This window comes from Drosophila rhopaloa, unplaced genomic scaffold (assembly GCF_018152115.1).
Source record: "Drosophila rhopaloa isolate 14029-0021.01 unplaced genomic scaffold, ASM1815211v1 contig_3, whole genome shotgun sequence".
Classification (NCBI taxonomy): domain Eukaryota; kingdom Metazoa; phylum Arthropoda; class Insecta; order Diptera; family Drosophilidae; genus Drosophila; species Drosophila rhopaloa.
In genome coordinates, this window is record NW_025335123.1 from 18,843,816 (window position 1) to 18,861,988 (window position 18,173).

Below are 18,173 nucleotides of genomic sequence, written 5' to 3' on the forward strand. Positions count from 1 at the left end.
ACAATTCATTTTAAATTAATTATAATTTTTAATGATTTGACAAAGAAATACAAAAACGATGGGAAGTCATTCAAGTAAACTTCCAAATAAAAAACTAGTTTATATTTTTCTTCAATAAAACGAGGAGGTGAAGAAAATGTAAAAAAAATATTTAAATTAAATTAATAAAAAAACTATTTCAGGTTTTTAATGCTAACACGAGAGCAAGGAGAATTTTTATTACTCAATTATTTAGTAGCTGTGAAGTTTATAAGTGGAAATTTTGTGAATTTTAAGTCAAAGTAAAAACTAATTAACAAAATAAAAAAAATAAAAACAACATAACATTATTTGTAAAATAGCAGACATATTTACAAATAAGATTAAACTGTGGTGCAATATTCCAAAAATAATTATCTTTAAGAACTCTTAAACAGGGCATTAACTAAAAATACACACCCATTTTTATAATAGAAAATAAAACATAATTTCTTTATGGCATTGTTAAAAACTGATGAAGTCTAAAGTGAAACTGATAATAAATCAATTTACTAGAGTTTAATTATTTTTGTTTGAATTCTGCACAGCAGTGATTAGATTGCAAGAAAAAGATTAATGATTTATATTCATACGTAATATAAAGTAATATAAAAAATCGCAAGATTTGGCGAGATTTCTATGATTGAGAATATAAATGTCCAAGTGGTCATATGGCGTACACTTAACCCAAGAATGCCCACAGTCATTGTCGGCGTTAATTAGCAAAACGTGCGCTAAATATTAAATGTGCGATGATGCCCCAGGCTAATTTCTATTAAGTGCGCTTAAAAAGTCGGTTCGTACACTTCTCGACCAGATATATAATATAAGGATATATACACGAACATATGTTTTATGATTAAATTGTTCCCAGGCTTCATTAAGAGCTATTTTGCTTCAGTTTTAATTTGCCCTCCTGTGCCAAGTACTTTCGTACTAGGAAATGCATTTTAAATGGGGTTTCATGCCCTGTGTTTAAAGAGGTTTATGGCGTATGAGTTTTGGGGTAAGAACCCGTAAACAGACAAGTATATAAGGGTATAAATCAATCAGTTACAAAAGAAATTAACTGGAAATGACATTTTAAGAAATAAATTTTATTATTTTATCAGTAATCATATAGCCACACAAATAATCTACATTTCGTTTGCCAGTTAAACCGCTCAAATAAATGTTATTAAATGCTAACTAGCCGGTATTAAGCATTTGAAATACTAAACGCAATCTTCCAATGGGATTTGGCTATCTATGATACATTTCTCACGATGCGGCGACAAAAACGTGCGACCCACTGGACGGCTACGTAATATACAAAATATTGCTTATTCACAATAAAAAGTATGCATAAATATGCAAATTGTTCACGTGAACACAAGTTGGGCTCATCTCACCGCCTCATTTGCATACGATGTAAACGAACTTTAGGCAAAAGAAAAAAAAATAATAATGGAAAAAAAACAATCACATTCGAGATGGAAACGCTTTTCATTTCACTTCACAGAGAATCATTTTCTGGGCCCTGGCAACAGATAAAAACTAAATAAACAAGTCTTTCATATGGGATTCGCGGCTTTTGTTGCTGCTTGGGTTTTATTTTGTTTGGCTTTTATTTTGTTTTATTGTCGCGTATGACGCAGGTGAAATCGAATTCGATTCTGGACACAATAATTTTTGTTAATGAATTGCCTTGTCAGCCCTATAGACCCAAAACAAAATATATAAATTGTATTTATACCTGTACGAATCGAGCGAAACAAACAAATTGTTTGACCGTAAATTCGACACAAAATTATTCAGACAAGTAATCACCTAACCGGCTTGGCTTATATATTTATAATTCTTTCTAAGGTGTAAAGTGTAACGAAATGAGATTGAAAAACTGGAACTGAGACCAAAACTGAAACTGTTTCAAATGTCATTCAACTTGCCATCAATGCGTGAATAAAAAACAGCCTTTCAGCTCAGAGGCGAATAAAAACAACAGGTGCCCGTACAATATATGTACGAGTATATCGTGAATTGAGAATCTAACTCGTGGGAAGATTTGCTAGTTGAAGAAGTCTCGAAAGCTATAAATTGAGTCACTATATAATCTACTATCAATGGATTTACAAATTAATATATTTAGTTCATGACTCCCTCTGGATTTCTTTATTACCTGATAAAAGTTATCAACTCTTTGAGTGCCGAGTGATATAATAAATTAAATGAATGAGTAATATTGCACTAAATTTAAATAATTTATTTTATTGATTCACTGTGTTGACAAATCTCCAATCGATAATTGCTTGGGTGAGCAAGCTCGCAGATTTCGGGAGGTGTGAATCTATTTTACCTAAGCCCACTCAGTTGTTTTGAACAGATTAAATGTATTTAATTGATTGCTTTTGTAATCTTAGAAATTTGAGGTTGAAAATCCTTAGTCCTGGCTAAACAAGCAAACTTCAATAACAATGAAAATCTGTATCAATGTTTGGTAGCTTTTTAGGAAATTGATTTATGTATTGGTTTGTTTAATTAAATTTACTAAACAATTTCAGGAACCATGATTATTGCATTAAGGAACTTTACGAAATTCTTCCGCTTAAAACACATACATTTCAGGGGTTTCCCCGCCCCAAAATTTTAGCCTCGTGCGATCCATTGACGACCTTGCCCACCCAGTTACCCAGTTTGCAATCTGCAGCCGCCTTAGTAAGCTAAACAAAAGCAAGTGAATGGCAATAGTCTACTGGCTTACTAGAAATCAGACTGAAGCCCGAGCGAAACTCATTAACTACACGCAGCAGTTGGTCACTCCGTCGGCGTCTACAATATCTTTATATAATATATAATGCCGGAAAATTGGGGAAGTCGAGTCGGCTTTTGTAGATTCTCAAAAGGGAGAAATCCAATCCAATCAAATCGATTCGTATCGAATTCAAACGCCTTCATTTAAAGTTACCATAACTCTAGACGTGGAGACATTGAACCCCCTGCCAAAGCATAAAATTCAATCCGAAAAGCCAACTTAAAATGCAATTTGGCCGTGAAAACGAAATACCAGCAAACATAAATTAATTATTATTGTTAATAATATTTTTTCTTTTGTTTTGGTTTTCTTCTTTATATTAACTATGCATAAATTCAGCCTTTCGATTCAATTTGTTTCGACTTTTGTAAAGCTTGATTTTTATTATTCATATATTTTTTTTTGGTCAGTAAAGGTTGCTCTTTATATATGTGCTTATACTATTTATAGTATTTTAATCATTTTGTTTTAAGCCTCAATTAGCGAACAAGAAAACGGTTTTATATTAAATTCTCAACAAACTTTTTGATTTGATTAATGACTGCAAGTTTGGAGTTGATAAATGAAGTAAGCAATTTCTTGTGGAATCTTGATTGCATTTAATTGTGTCAAAGTCCTAATTCAGACAAATTTCGGCAGTTAAAAGCCTATAGATTTTGCAGAAATGAGAAATATCTTATAGCATAAATTGCCATGAAATTTAATAGAATTGCAAATTAAGCAATAAGCTAACCAAATGACATGAACTTAGGAATATATAAATTAATGAAAAATAGTATCCCCCTGAATTTAAAGATGAAAAAGAAAGAGTTATGATCTAAAGTGTGAGATCATCTGAGGAAACTCACAGTAACTGTAAACCATCGATCAATGACAAACGATTGGCAAAGTCCAAATAAAAGCTAAAAAGTATTGCCAAAAACTTGTTAACCAATTGGCAGCGAGTGGGAGAAACGACACGAAAGACTAGAAATATGAGATTCGAACGGATTCTGCCCGCAATCAAGACCCTAACTAATGGTAGTAATAGCAATAATGCCACAAAGATTCCGATTCCATTGATTTCCGCCTTTCAACCTTTCACTGAAAGATTGTACAAAATCTGGGCTTACTTTATCAGCTGTATTTTCTTTGAGGGGTTGTAAATTCACTGGTTTTAATTGATTTTTTTGTTTTGTTTTTTCTTTTTTTTGGGAACTTTTGTTTGGGCACTTTTAGCACGTTTAATTAACTACTGATTGAGGTATGTTTTGTATTTGTAATGACTTTTAATTTGTACTTTTTGTTTTGTCACAATAAAAAAATAGTTTTAAGTTTAATTTAAAACTTTATCGCGTTACTTTGTAACTGTGAACAGGTAACTGTGAATGTTTTCATATAGGATTTTTGTGTATTTTTGCTCGGATCGTGTGAGGCGAAGCGTTGTCTGCACCGTCCGCCGGGATATCGCACACTGAATGTCCAAAGACGGCAAACACTTGTTATTATAACGCGTCAAAGCGTTTCCATTTAGCGCCGACTGCGACGCCGGCCGAGGCAGCGACGCCGGCAGAGCGGGCTCATCGCTCGCGGGGAACAGAAAAACCAAAAAGAAATACAAAATGACGATGCTGTCGCCCGAATCTGGCCCGAATCAATAAGCCACTTGGGCCTGTCGTCGGTCTTGATAAGACTCGGATCGAGACCCGCTCTCAGAGATAGTGTCGACGTCGGCAGTGGCGTCGACAGAGACAGCGACGGCGCCAGCGACGCCAGCGTCGGCAGCGCCGAGCGGTACGACAAGTGAGCATTTTCACGCTCCCGACTCTACCTGTTATCAGCAGCGATCGCATATCGAGTGCATGAATGAATTCCGAACAAAAAATATCTTAACCGTTAGCAAAACTGGAGTTATCAAAGAGGTGATGTTCATTTTATGAAGAAAAAGGGCGCTCTCAGAAGAATCAAATGGATCATATGAATCAAGACACTCTTATTACGTTAAAGATTCCAAAAATATACGAGTTTAGAAAAGAAGACAAGTTTACTGAAAAATCAAAGAGTTATTAAATATATATTCATATAATACAGGGAGTTTTCTAAAAAAAAATATCTTGTGGACTAAGATCTATATATTTTAAAATATTTTTAAAGATTACAGAGCAAAATATCTAAAAAAGAGAAGAAGGAAAGATGACTATTAAAGATATATTGAAATTATCTGTTTTAACCTTACGAAAACCCTCAACCCACAAAACTAATTGAAGATATAGCCAAGAAAAGGATTATGTATACACTATTGTATTGAGAAAAAAAATCAAACCAAATAAATTAAATTTATAAATATTTTTTACTTTATTTAAGCTGATTATAACTGATTGGGTGGAATCCCCCACTTTTGGCTAAAAGTGATATGAACAACGGTTTGCTTGCAATTATTTTTTTTTTTCAAAAATTTGATTAGAGATTACTATATGAATGGGGGGGTGGTTTAGGAAAACCCCCTTAAGGGAAATGCAACTACAAAACCCCACGGAGAAGATCATTCGCCGGCTGCAGATCACCTGCGTCGGCGTCTCAGTCGCTGCGACGCGACGCGCATCGCGTAGACCGTTAGAACGGGCAAAAGCCGAAGAGGTGAGCGAAACCCGATGAAACTTCGTGACCGTTCGTGGCGTTTCGTGAAAATTGACAACTATTTTTGACAGTTAGTTGGCTCATTACCCGCCGCGGGCAACGGGTCGTATGAGTGATGCGAACTCGTGATTTTCAGCAGAGAATTAACCATGATTTACAATCACCACCAACCCTTTACGCCCTATTTTTCTGACGCATTTGCGTCAGATTATATTTCAATATTAATGCTGTAACCAAAATTATTTTAATTTATATGGGACAACAAGTCGTATGAGTGATGTTAGCTTGGACAAGGAGTATAATCATGATTTACAAGTTTAACTGTTAAACGATATAGTTCCGCCATAAGTTTACAATTTTATTTAAAACAAAATTATACTTCAACTTAATTGGGACAACCAACCGTCGTATAAATAATGAATTTTAATATTTTGTATACGTCACAAAAAATATTTGAGCAGCTCAAAAACAATAGGTTATATACTTATAATTACTATAAAATTTAAGAATATATCATTTAAAAAAAAAATCCATCCAACGTCATTTAATTTAAATTTAAACAGGAAACCTTAAAAATGAAATGAGAATGCTTATAAGTTTTGTTCATCATTCTAAATATCACAAAACCAATCAAGGAATAAATGTATTTTTATTGCACGTACAACATTTGATTAGATTTACGAACTGTCTACTTTTTATTCTTTCAAAGATTACCGGGGTTGAAAACAAATAAACAATTATTTTGAAGGTAAATCTAATCAAGGATAGCTTTTGCTTTAATTAACCATTATTTTTGGACCGATATGGCGATTATTTTGAAGTCTTTTTAGCATTGATGTGTTTAATTGAAAAACAAGGAAAGATTAAATGTTGAATTATAAAGTATTTTCCAAATTTGAACAACATACAGACAGACTATAAAATATTATTTAATTTATTAATAATCTAATAATGTTTTGTTTTACTTTAATTCTGTTTTAAACTGCTCATAATCCTCTATAAAAACCTCTTACGTCTTAAAATAGATTACTAAACCAGAAATAGACAACAAAGTTTATAATTGTGACACTGGTTCACACAGAGGTAAGAGTAAGTCCACAAAAAAGGGGCCAGCAAACATGGAAAGTGTTTTAAACTTTGGCACTCGATTGTGAAGCACACTCTCAATTTGACAACTTTTTTTTTTGGTATGTGCCAAGATCCAAACGAAACGAAAAAAAAACTATCCAACATCTGTACTTTATTTTATTTGGATTTCGTTTTATTTTATTCATTTATTTTGAGCTTTTTTATTTCGTTTTTCGATAGACAAAACTGGTTTCTCGCACCCGGATGAAATGTGCGAGAGAGTCCAAGTCCAAGACCCGAAAATAAAACGCCGAAAACGTACGCCCAAACATCTGGTGTATGGAGTCTCGATTGGAAGCCCCCGCGGGGCTTTAATTAAGATTTGAGTTCGGAATTGAGAATTGAATTCGCTTGGCTTTCAGGATGTTGTGAAGAGCCAGATCTCAATGGATGACCACATGAATGAACCAAACGATTGGCACCGCGTTTACAAATAGCTTTTGATTATAAGCCCTAGAGTCAACAAAACTTAAGGTAAAAAAAAAACCTCTAGAAAAAAAGGTAAACTCATGTTTGTTTACTATGATTGGGAGCGCATTTGCGTATTTGGGACATCAATGTCTTTCTCAAGAGCGGTACACAATGTTTAGAATATGTTTTTTTCGAAGGGCTGGAAAGCACTTAAGATTCTTTGTCTTTACTGTATTTCTAAACTGACTTGAAAGTCTTCATATAAATACGTATTGGTATTACACTAAACTGAAATTACTTTTAATAGTAGTACCAACTATATTTTCGCCCAAGCTAGATAAATCTATTAATACCTTACCTTTGTTTCCTGTAGATGTTCTGGAATTTAACAAAGAGGGATGTGATCTGAAAATATCCCCGTGGGGACTTCCCTCGAGAACATGGCCATTGTGTGAGACATGCAATGTTTCGCCAGACCCCCTTAATTTTTGTACGGTACAGTTGCCACCTGAACTCAAACAGGGAAGTACAATATCGATCACAGGCGAACAAATAGCGGGCGAAAATAAAACAATAAAATAAATACAAACAAGCTGACAAAAGATACATTTACCGCTTATCAAAAATACTACGGATTATAGGGAACTTCGGGGAGGGACGGGCGGTAAGTCATTTACATAGTTGACATCGCCGAGCTCGCTGGGTTTTTTGTTTGTAATTCTTGTTGTATTTTCCGAGTAAATTACTCAAATGAAATTGCTTGTAGTGTATCGATTGGCAATTGATGAACTGCGGTTGGTTTTTTTGAACCCAAGGGGTGGTTGTTCGTTCAATCAAATTGCCTGCCAGATAATTACGATCAACTACCACTGAGAGATCGCCGCTAGTTCCGTTAGTACAACAATCTAAATGTAATAATTTCCTCAAATTTGAAATTGTTTTATAAAAATATTATCATAAGTTTAAAAAGATTTTTGACTCTGCTACGTTACACAAAAGGTATAGTGTGACCATGCCAGCAAACGGAATTTCAGAGTTGCATTTTAACTGAATTATCATATTTATTGGAATTGGATGACATTTGATATTGAAAATATAAAATGTGGGTTCATTAACTTTTTTTTCGGTGTGGGTAAACCTTCAACTTGAACTAGGGATTGAGAGACCTGTTTTGAGCGTTGCACGCGATTGAAATGAAATTAGCAGCTGCAAATTGCAACATGAATTATTACGCCAACGTCCCTTGGCCTTGAACCCCATCACCCCGCACACCTAAATTCCAACCAATTATACAGATGTAATGAGCTTTAATTGTGTTTTAGGGAAATTTGTTGCACACCTAACTATTGACAGGTGGCAGCAACAAAAGCTCAGTACAAATAAAAATGTTTGCGAATAACCAGAAAAAAAGGTCTAGAGATGTGCTCGACACAATCTTATCGCGCAAGATGTGCATATTAATTGCATACGAGTATTCGTTGCCTGACAAACGATTACGTTATTTTGCCGTTTCTCCATTAAAAAAACTACAGACATTACCCACAGGAAAAAAAACCAGGGAGATACAAAGATACTTGGGTAGAAAACAGACAAGCAATTTGGCTGTGGGTGTAATGAGTCATTGCGGTGAAGACCCGCAGCGTTTAGGAATACGAGGTGGAATACCCGACGATTGGGAGCCGGGAATCTCCGTGGATGCGCCGGGATTACGGGAACTTTTCTTTTGCCCAGAACATTTTCATCAAGTCAAAATGATAGTTTAAAAGAGCTCTGCCGAGTTGAATTAGGAAAAGGTCGAATTAAAAATGACTGTGGGATTTTAAGGCTGTCGATATCCGCAAAAGAAAATTATAATTAAATATTGATTTCTTAAAGTTTCCGGTCTAAGGGAACCAAAAACAAGAGCGCAGATGTTTCGCCAATTTGTAAAATAGAGAAACAGTAATTATTAGTAACTATACGAGGAAGGAAGTCAATTTTAACTTTTAGACTTTTTTGTAGATTTAATTAGATTTTTATAAGATATCCGTAATAATAATCGCATCAAAGAAAATTAATAAATTGGGTGTAGTTATCATATAAAATTTACCATTATCATTTGGGAATTACATTTGTGATTAAATTCAATTCAGAACAATTCAAGACCAAAACAACACTTGTGGGCCAAAGATAATCGGAGTAATCAACACAGTTTGGGTCACCTGAACAAGTTCTTTGACTCCACCTGACCATGAATGAATCATACATATATATTGTTTTCCGTTGGTTCCGATTTGATCCCACTAACTAGTGGGCTGAACATTAAGAACCGTTTAAAGGCCACTGGTCAGGGCGAGATAATGGTTATCGCTGGCAGAATCTTGCTGGACATAAGTACTTTTTGATGACGCAAAGTTAAACCCAAATCAGAAGACACAGGCCCCCTTCCAGCGCCTCATCCTTTGGCCACTCGAGAGATACAATCGATCGGCGAAATATAAATCCTACATCGACAATGGGGATGCTCTATCTAGTGCGTTTATTTATTCCTTTCTATTTCAGAGCATGTTTTTTCCTTTATATTACTATCTTATTTTTGTCGTGACACTTGGAACTTTTCTAGTTCTTTGGTTTTTTTATATAGTACATTTATTTCCTTATTGTGCTTTGTTGGCGAGTGGTGTTTTAATGCCATATCTTAGTGCATTGACCTCACATCGATAATAAAGGGTATTGCCACCAAACGTGCGTACATAGCAATTCCATCAGGTGGTTTGCTTTATCCATCCAATCGAGGGGTCTTGACTGCCCTTTCCCAGTACCTTACTCCGGTTTCGTTTTTCAATTTCAATTCCTTCGGCATTATCAGTTGTCACGTACCAGGCTAAAGTTATCTCTGTCATACAAACTTGATCTTGATGTGAAGTACCACAAGTGAAGCCCAGGAACCCGAAGGGGAGAGCTGCAGAAATGGACATGGTCAAAGCCTTGAGTGGACCCTGAATTCACGCAGACATATAGCATGCATGCGAATCTAATCAGACGGCAACTTTAAACGAAATCTCTAATTTTAATTACAGCGAATAGGTTCGTTTCTGCGATCCCTTAAATATATCTTAAAATATATCTTTGGATGAGAATTCTCAAATCCCTTAAATATATCTTAAGAAATATCATTAGATAAGAATTCCCAAAAATTGAACTCGGAAGTAGGGTTGTCGATTGTATACCCCTATACAAAAATTAAAAACAAAGATACTCATAAGTATTGACAACCCTACTTCCGATAATTCTATACCCCTTTACAATTCATCAAAAATAAATGTAATTATTTAACAATATTATAAGATTGGATAGTTTTCGTTGATAAAAATCCTCAACTCTTTTAAAGATTTCATTTACATTTAATTATGACAACCCTACCCGGAATTATCGGCAGAAACGATGCGATTTTTATCACGTCGAGTGCATTCCCAGTGCTTCTCAGGTGTTTTCTTTGTTTTTATTTTTATTTTTTGGTTTGTGCAATTTATCAACGGGTTTAATCATTCCAACGGCGACGCTTTTCTGATTTCGATTTTGGTCTTTTGAAGAGTCAAGACAAAAGCCAACGACACGCGTCATTTGCCTTGATTAGTATTCCCAGCCACAAATACAGATACTGATTGAGATACAGATACACCCGGTCTATAGATACGGATACGTGTGTTGGACGCGTTTATGTAATGTTTTCTCGTTTGGCGTTTGAAATGTTTTTATTTAACTTTTTTTTTTGGGTGGTTTGCCTTCTGGCCTTGCCCCTGACCTTCGTTTTTGAACAACAATTGTCGGACGTGGTCGTTGACAAGTTAGCGCCACTGCCTTTTTATTGGATCACTTCATTATCACTTCCTCCTCGTGAGCATTACAACTTTGGAGTGCCCATCGATAACCGATCGTAAGTTATCATTTAAATTACACAAAATTGTCACTCATTATCTTTAAGAATTACCCTTAGAGAGAAGAGGTGTGATTTCACTGATGTTAAGGGAAGTTCCCCTGCGATATGGTAGGTTTTCGCCTGCAAGAATTTGGTAGAATAATGATATTATGTACTTTGATAAACCTTAAGGAAACAAAGCTTCCAAAGTATTCTAGACAGATAACATAAATCTTGTCATGAGTTCGTTGAAGGAAAGACTAAAATGTAAAAACGGAAGTTCCCAACGATGACGATAATACTATGGAATTTTTATATTCCAGTGACAAGAGCAACGATAAGAAATTTAATAAAAAGGTTGAACCGAAAACTAACTAAAAGCTCTTAAAAAGTCAAAAAAAAATATTAATTACTATCGAGAAAAACGTATACATATTTTTTCAGGCTAGCATTTAAAAATACAAGTTCCAATAAAGTCCAAGAAAACCGCAATCTTATGGTATTGCTCTTATCTAACTTTAAATTATTAAGAAAACCAATCTCGACAGTAAGTAAATTCCAATTTATGACTTTTAGTTAAGAGCAAGAAAACGTGTAAAAGTTGAATACCATTTCTGTGTAAACATCTTTTTAAGTGAGAATATGAAGGCACCAATATTTATGGGCCCTAAACAATAACATTCTAATATATCACCTTCTCAATAAACAAAAAGACTATACTGCTTCTAAAATTGAAAGTGAAACACGAACTATATATTGATAATACGATCTTATGACGCCCTACAATATCCATTAATGTTTTGTCATGGAGAAGATGGTTACACTATAGATATACCCAAAATTGACCCCGTTTCAAAAAAAAACGTTAAGAAAACAGTCTCAGCGTTAGATTTTTACAGTTTCCGAATAATGCTTAGAGAAAATGTATGGAATCACCTGCACTATTTTAGAGCTCTCTTTAGTCAATTTTTGGTTGATATGTATGCTAAAATAGAAACAGAAAGGCTTAATTTTATTCGGCTAAATCAAAAAAAGCTGAGAGCAGAAAGCTACATACATCTTCAAGATGCTATAGGTAGGAATGATGTAGATTTAGCACAGTTTGGACAGATGGTAATTTTACCTTCATCCTTTACTGGCTCGCCACGGTACATGCACGAAAAAACTCAAGATGCCATGACATATGTTCGTTATTATGGGCGTCCTGATCTTTTTATTACATTTACCTGTAATCCTAAATGGAAAGAAATTAAAAGTGCACTATTTTTAGGGCAGAAGCCTCACGATCGGCATGATATCATTGCTCGAGTCTTTCATTTAAAGGTCAAAGCTATAATGTCTTTAATTAATAGTCATAGTTTGTTTGGGGAAGTGCAATGCTTTATGTATACGATAGAGTGGCAGAAACGTGGTCTCCCACATGCACATATACTGATTTGGTTAAAGTCTAAGATCACGCCTCAACAAATTGATTCAATTATATGTGCAGAAATTCCAGATTCTGAAAAGGATCCTCTCCTATATGAGATTGTTAAGGCTAATATGATTCATGGACCATGTGGCCGCTTAAACCTAAAATCGCCCTGTATGAACGAGGGTAATTGTTCCAAAAAGTTTCCGCGATCGTTGCTTAATGAAACTGTTACTGGAAAAGATGGTTACCCTAAATATAGGCGAAGAGCACCTGAAGATGGTGGCTTCACCATGGAAATTAATGGAAACATAATTGACAATAGGTGGGTATGCCCTATAATTGTGTTCTCCTGCGGACCTTTGAGGCTCATATTAATGTAGAGCTCTGTAGTTCAATTAAATCCATTAAATACGTTTGCAAATACATCAATAAGGGCAGTGATCAAGCTACATTTACTGTGGAAAGCCCTACTAATGAGGTTCAACTATATCAAAGCGGTCGATATATCAGTAGTTCTGAAGCAGTGTGGAGAATTCTTGCATTCCCCATACATGAAAGGTATCCGGCAATTGTACATTTGGCCGTGCATTTGGAAAATGGTCAACGGATATATTTTGATCCTAATAATCAAAATCAATTAGTTAACCAGTTAACCAACGCTTCAATAACGACACTGACTGGGTTTTTCGAACTTTGTAAAACGGATTCATTTGCAAGGACCCTTCTTTATGTTGAAGTACCTTCCTATTTCACGTGGAACAATAAAAAGTTCCAAAGGAGAAAGAGAGGTAATATTGTACCTGGTTTTCCTGGAATTAGAATGGATGATGTTTTAGGTCGAGTGTATACCATACACCCTAAAAATAGTGAATGCTATTACCTAAGACTACTTCTTCATGAAGTGCGGGGACCAACCTCATTCTAATTTCTTAAAACAGTTAATAACATTACGTATGCTACATTTCAATTGGCATGTAAGGCTTTGGGCTTACTAGAAGATGACACACACTGGGAATATACCCTAAAGGAAGCAGCTTTATGTAAATCGCCAATTCAATTACGTGATTTATTTGCGGTGATGTTAGTAAATTGTCAAATGGCTGATGCCGCACATCTTTGGGAAATGTATAAAGAAAGCTTTTCAGAATACATTTTGTACGAGTTTTCTCTAATAGTGGCAGAAGTCAATCAAGATCTACTGGATAGAGTGTTTAATAAATGTCTTATTTTAATCGAAGATATAACACTGTCCATTGGAGGTACGTGTCTATTAGACTATGGTTTGCCCGAACCGATTAGAGTTAGTAGACCACTTCAAAATAGGGAATATTTAAACGAAATAAATTACAATATTAATGAATTCGAATTAAGTAAAGACGAAAATTCCCTTAACGATGAGCAAAGAATGGTATTTCAAAAAATATTACAAAGTGTTCAAAATGAAAACGGTGAAATATTTTTTTTGGATGCCCCCGGTGGCACAGGCAAGACATTTTTATTGAATTTGTTGTTAGCAAAATTACGACATAATAATAATGTAGCATTGGCTGTTGCACAGCCCACTCTGTGTTTAAACTCCCATTGGATTTAATAAATGTAGAAACACCATGTTGCTCAATATCTAAACGGTGTAATATGGCATTGGTTTTTCAAGAATGTAGCCTTATTGTTTGGGATGAATACACAATGGCTCATAAGAGTGCTTTTGAAGCGTTGGATAGAATGTTGAAAGATATTCGTGGTAATGATTTTCTAATGGGAGGTATGACGGTTTTATTATCTGGAGATTTTCGTCAAACGCTTCCTGTAGTTCCTCGAGGAACAAGGGCAGATGAAATACAAGCCTGCTTAAAATCATCATTTCTTTGGCCTACTATTCAAAAATTGTGCCTAACAAAAAACATGCGTGTGCATTTAAAAGGCGATACAACTGCTGGAATTTTTGCACATACATTATTGAGAATTGGAGACGGTCTTTTTCCAACTGTCGAAGGAAAAATAATTATTCCTTCAGGTTTAGGAACTGTTGTAACTTCCCTTGAGGAGCTCACATCAAATATATTTCCGGAAATTTCAAAAATCTCAACCAAATCATTAGATTGGTTTTCGGAGAGAGCAATATTAACTGCTAGAAATGATAGAGCTGTGGTAATAAATAACATACTGTTAAAATCATTTGATGGTATTGAAGTTACGTATAAGTCTATTGATTCAGTCACTGAAGTTGATGAAGCAGTTCATTTTCCGGTTGAATTTCTCAACCAACAAAATCCACCTGGACTTCCCTTACACATTCTAAAGCTTAAGATTGGTGCACCAATTATGCTGTTGAGAAATTTAAGACCTCCAAAACTATGTAACGGTACAAGATTGCAAGTAAAAGCTCTTCATAACAATTTAATCGAAGCTGTGGTTTTTACTGGCTGTGCCAAAGGAGAAATTGTTTTTATACCACGAATACCCCTAATACCATCAAATCTACCGTTTCAGTTTAAAAGACTTCAGTTCCCTGTAAAAGTTTGCTTTGCAATAACGATAAATAAATCGCAAGGTCAGACCTTAAAACTAGCTGGACTAGATTTAAGGGACGATTGCTTCTCTCATGGTCAGTTTTATGTGGCCTGTTCAAGAGTTAGCTCCTCTGAGTCTTTAATTATTTTAGCGCCAGAAGGAAAATCAAAAAATATCGTTTATAGAGAAGTCTTGCAAAAATGTTAAACATTTCTAATTAAAATGCACTGTGGAATAGGCCTCATGGGGAAACCACAAAAAAAAAAAACGCGCCAAAACCTCTACCTCTATGGTGGTGTGGAAATGTGGAATGGTTTTAGTTTAAATAAAGTAGCAAATAAAAAAGTTAATCAAAAGTATAGTTTTAAGCGATATAGTTAGGAAATTGCTAATCTTAATTTCCGCAGGCGAAGCTGCGGGCTACCTTGCTAGTTGATAATATTTTTATTTTTCAAACAACTACAATCCTTACATATTATCCATTTTAATTTATAACACGACAAATATAAATTTATAGAGCAAAACTAGCAAAATTAAACCACCCAATAAAATCTGAGACCCCAACTGTAATTCCAATTTCCGCTTCTGTTTTATTAGAAGTCATAAATTTGACTCAATTCTAAAACGATTTGATCTATCCAAAATTTGTCAACACTCGAATATGTTTATAGGTTTGCGATAATGGAATTGGCATCGCCATTCCATAATACGCAGTGGAACCCTAATATTGGGGCAGGACAATGACGATGTTTACCAATCACCAATCTTGACCCAATCAAGACTGACTCATGGGCCCAAATTCAGCTATGCATTCATCCATAAATGACGGATATTATCTGGAATCGTGTGGCTCTAGACTGGTGCTTATCGCAGGCATTATGGGGAAACCTCTATCAACGTCGAAAACAACCAACAATTCAAAAGAATTGCGGCGGAGCTTAATTATTTTACAATGCTCGCCTACCCAGCTAAAGATGATCACCTTTTTTTTTTGCTCCTCTGCTGATAACTCAATTCGCAGAGGGCAGCCGACTGTAAAGAGTAGTAAAAGCCAATTGTAAATTTGATAAAATAACCTAATGACAGCGTCAACAATTCGCGGATTGCTCAAGGAGTCAGACGCTAAGCGATAAATAATAGACAAAATAGTCAAATTATTTAAGGGCAATTTTTAACGAGTGAGAAGGGTTAGCTGGCGCAAAAAATTATCTGTATTTATGACAAAAAATTATCTGTATTTATGACAAAACATTATCTGTAATTGCAATATATGTCTAGTGTTAATTGAAAAGATAATTCTAGAAAACGAATTAACTTTACAATTAAGATCTAATAAGGTCTAAACATAGGAAATATGATTTTTCCCTTAATTTTCCAAGTATACAAAATGTAACAAGAATAGCTTTAAAACTGAGGGACTAGTTTGCGTAAAATCGGACAGGCAAACAAATAGACGTGGCTAGATCGACCTGCCTGGTGATGCTAATCAAAAATATATTTACTGTATATGGTTAAAAATGTGCCCTTCAATGCGTTGCAAACTTTTGAAATTATAATACCATCCACAAGGGTAATAACCAACTAACATGAAAATGGGCCAAGAAAGTAATCAAGAAATTACATTTGAAAGCAGATAATAAATCCACAAATCTTAAGAGGTATGCCACTTTGAAATCGGATTAAATTTGATAAAGTTATGGAGTTCCAATGTCCAATTAAGGGTCACCATTTGACACATCATCGGAAACTTAGAAATAACTAACATGAAAATGGGTCAAAAATTTGACCAAGCGTAAAATAAAAATTTGGGATGCAGATTTTTAGAGAGTCGAACCACGAGTCTTTAGAGGTATGCCACTTTGAAATCGGATTAAATTTGGGGAAGTTATGGAGTGCAGAAGTCCAATTGAGGGTCACCATTTGACACATCATCGGAAACCTAGAAATAACTAGCATGAAAATGGGTCAAAAATTTGATCAACGTTAAATTGAAAATTTTGAATGCAGATTTTCAGAGAATCGAACCACAAGTCTTTAGAGGTATGTCACTTTGAAATCGGATTAAATTTGGGGAAGTTATGGAGTGCAGAAGTCCAATGGAAGGTCACCATTTGACACATCATCGTAAACATGGAAATAACTAACATGAAAATGGGTCAAAAATTTGATCAACGTTAAATTGAAAATTTTGAATGCAGTTTTTTTAGTGAATCGAATCACGAGTCTTTAGAGGTATGCCACTTTGAAATCGGATTAAATTTGGGGAAGTTATGGAGTGCAGAAGTTCAATTGAGGGTCACCATTTGACACATCATCGGAAACATGGAAATAACTAACATGAAAATGGGTCAAAAATTTGATCAACTTTAAATTGAAAATTTTGAATGCAGATTTTTAGAGAATCGAATCACGAGTCTTTAGAGGTATGCCACTTCGAAATCGGATTAAATTTGAAGAAGTTATGGAGTCTAGAAGTCAACTTAGAAATAACTAGCATGAAAATGGGTCAAAAATTTGATCAACGTTAAAATAAAAAATTTGGATACAGATTTTTAGAGATTAGAACCAGAACTCTACAAGTCCAATTGTGGGGCACCTTCATCTGAAACTAACATGGAAATGGGTAAAAAAAAAAAGTGCCCATTACTAACTTGTTTGTTTTATTATTTTGTTTTTAACAATTTTTGGCGTATTTTCAGAGAAGGAATAAAGCTTGCTAAAATCATTTATAAAGTTTTAAAGTCTACAAGTTTGAAAGTTATTCGTCGAATGCAATCTTTAGAGCATCTTTACCTAATCCAATAATTATTCAAGCTGAGTCAGCCGAACATTAAGCAGGCGTCAGAAATGGATTATCATAACAAATGTCAACAATTATCTGAGCAAACATTGTGTAGCCAAGCAAACAAACAATTTCGAATCGACAATTTTGTGTTAATTTTCTCTCCCTCTCGCCGCACCACTCACTCATTCACTAATTCCTTAATTCTCTAATTCTCTGATGGATACAGACATACCTGCCTCACCTGGGTTTTCGTCATCACAGGTGTTCACGAGTCGGGCGTAACCACAGTATGTGCCACGCCCACACCGCCCGGCTGGACCGCCCAGCAGCCGATCCATAATTTCGAAATCGGTGGATCTATATCTATATTAAGGCAGCCTGAAGTTCACTTACAACGCGTTTTCTTCGAAAATATAGCCACATTTTCATAGCCAACCCGCCGAATTTATGCAAAAAACCGATTTACAAATATCACAACTCAATTTCGTGTTCCAAATTTTGATTAATTCTCCCAACCGATTATCAATGTCGACTAAGTTCTGACTGGCTGGGCCACAGTTTCTTATTTGGTTGCTCCAAAAACGAGCAAAGTCGAGGTCTC

General features: G+C 35.0%; 1 protein-coding gene across 6 annotated transcripts in view; it reads right to left on the reverse strand.

Annotated features, from left to right (window-relative positions):
* The window catches only part of LOC123037954 (solute carrier family 41 member 1), a 35,225-nt gene that overhangs the window by 12,213 nt on the left and 4,839 nt on the right, over positions 1–18,173 (reverse strand). Inside the window, exon 1 of one of the 6 annotated variants that reach the window (XM_044460881.1) lies at positions 17,814–18,012. The exons of 3 other annotated variants lie outside the window; for them this stretch is intronic. In XM_044460881.1, coding sequence (XP_044316816.1) covers positions 17,814–17,910 — 97 coding nt within the window. In that variant the 5' untranslated portion in view covers positions 17,911–18,012. Of the gene's footprint in view, positions 1–3,921; positions 4,245–17,804; positions 18,013–18,173 lie in introns of those variants that run through there. 2 more of the 6 variants (XM_044460880.1, XM_044460877.1) reach the window with 2 other exon arrangements.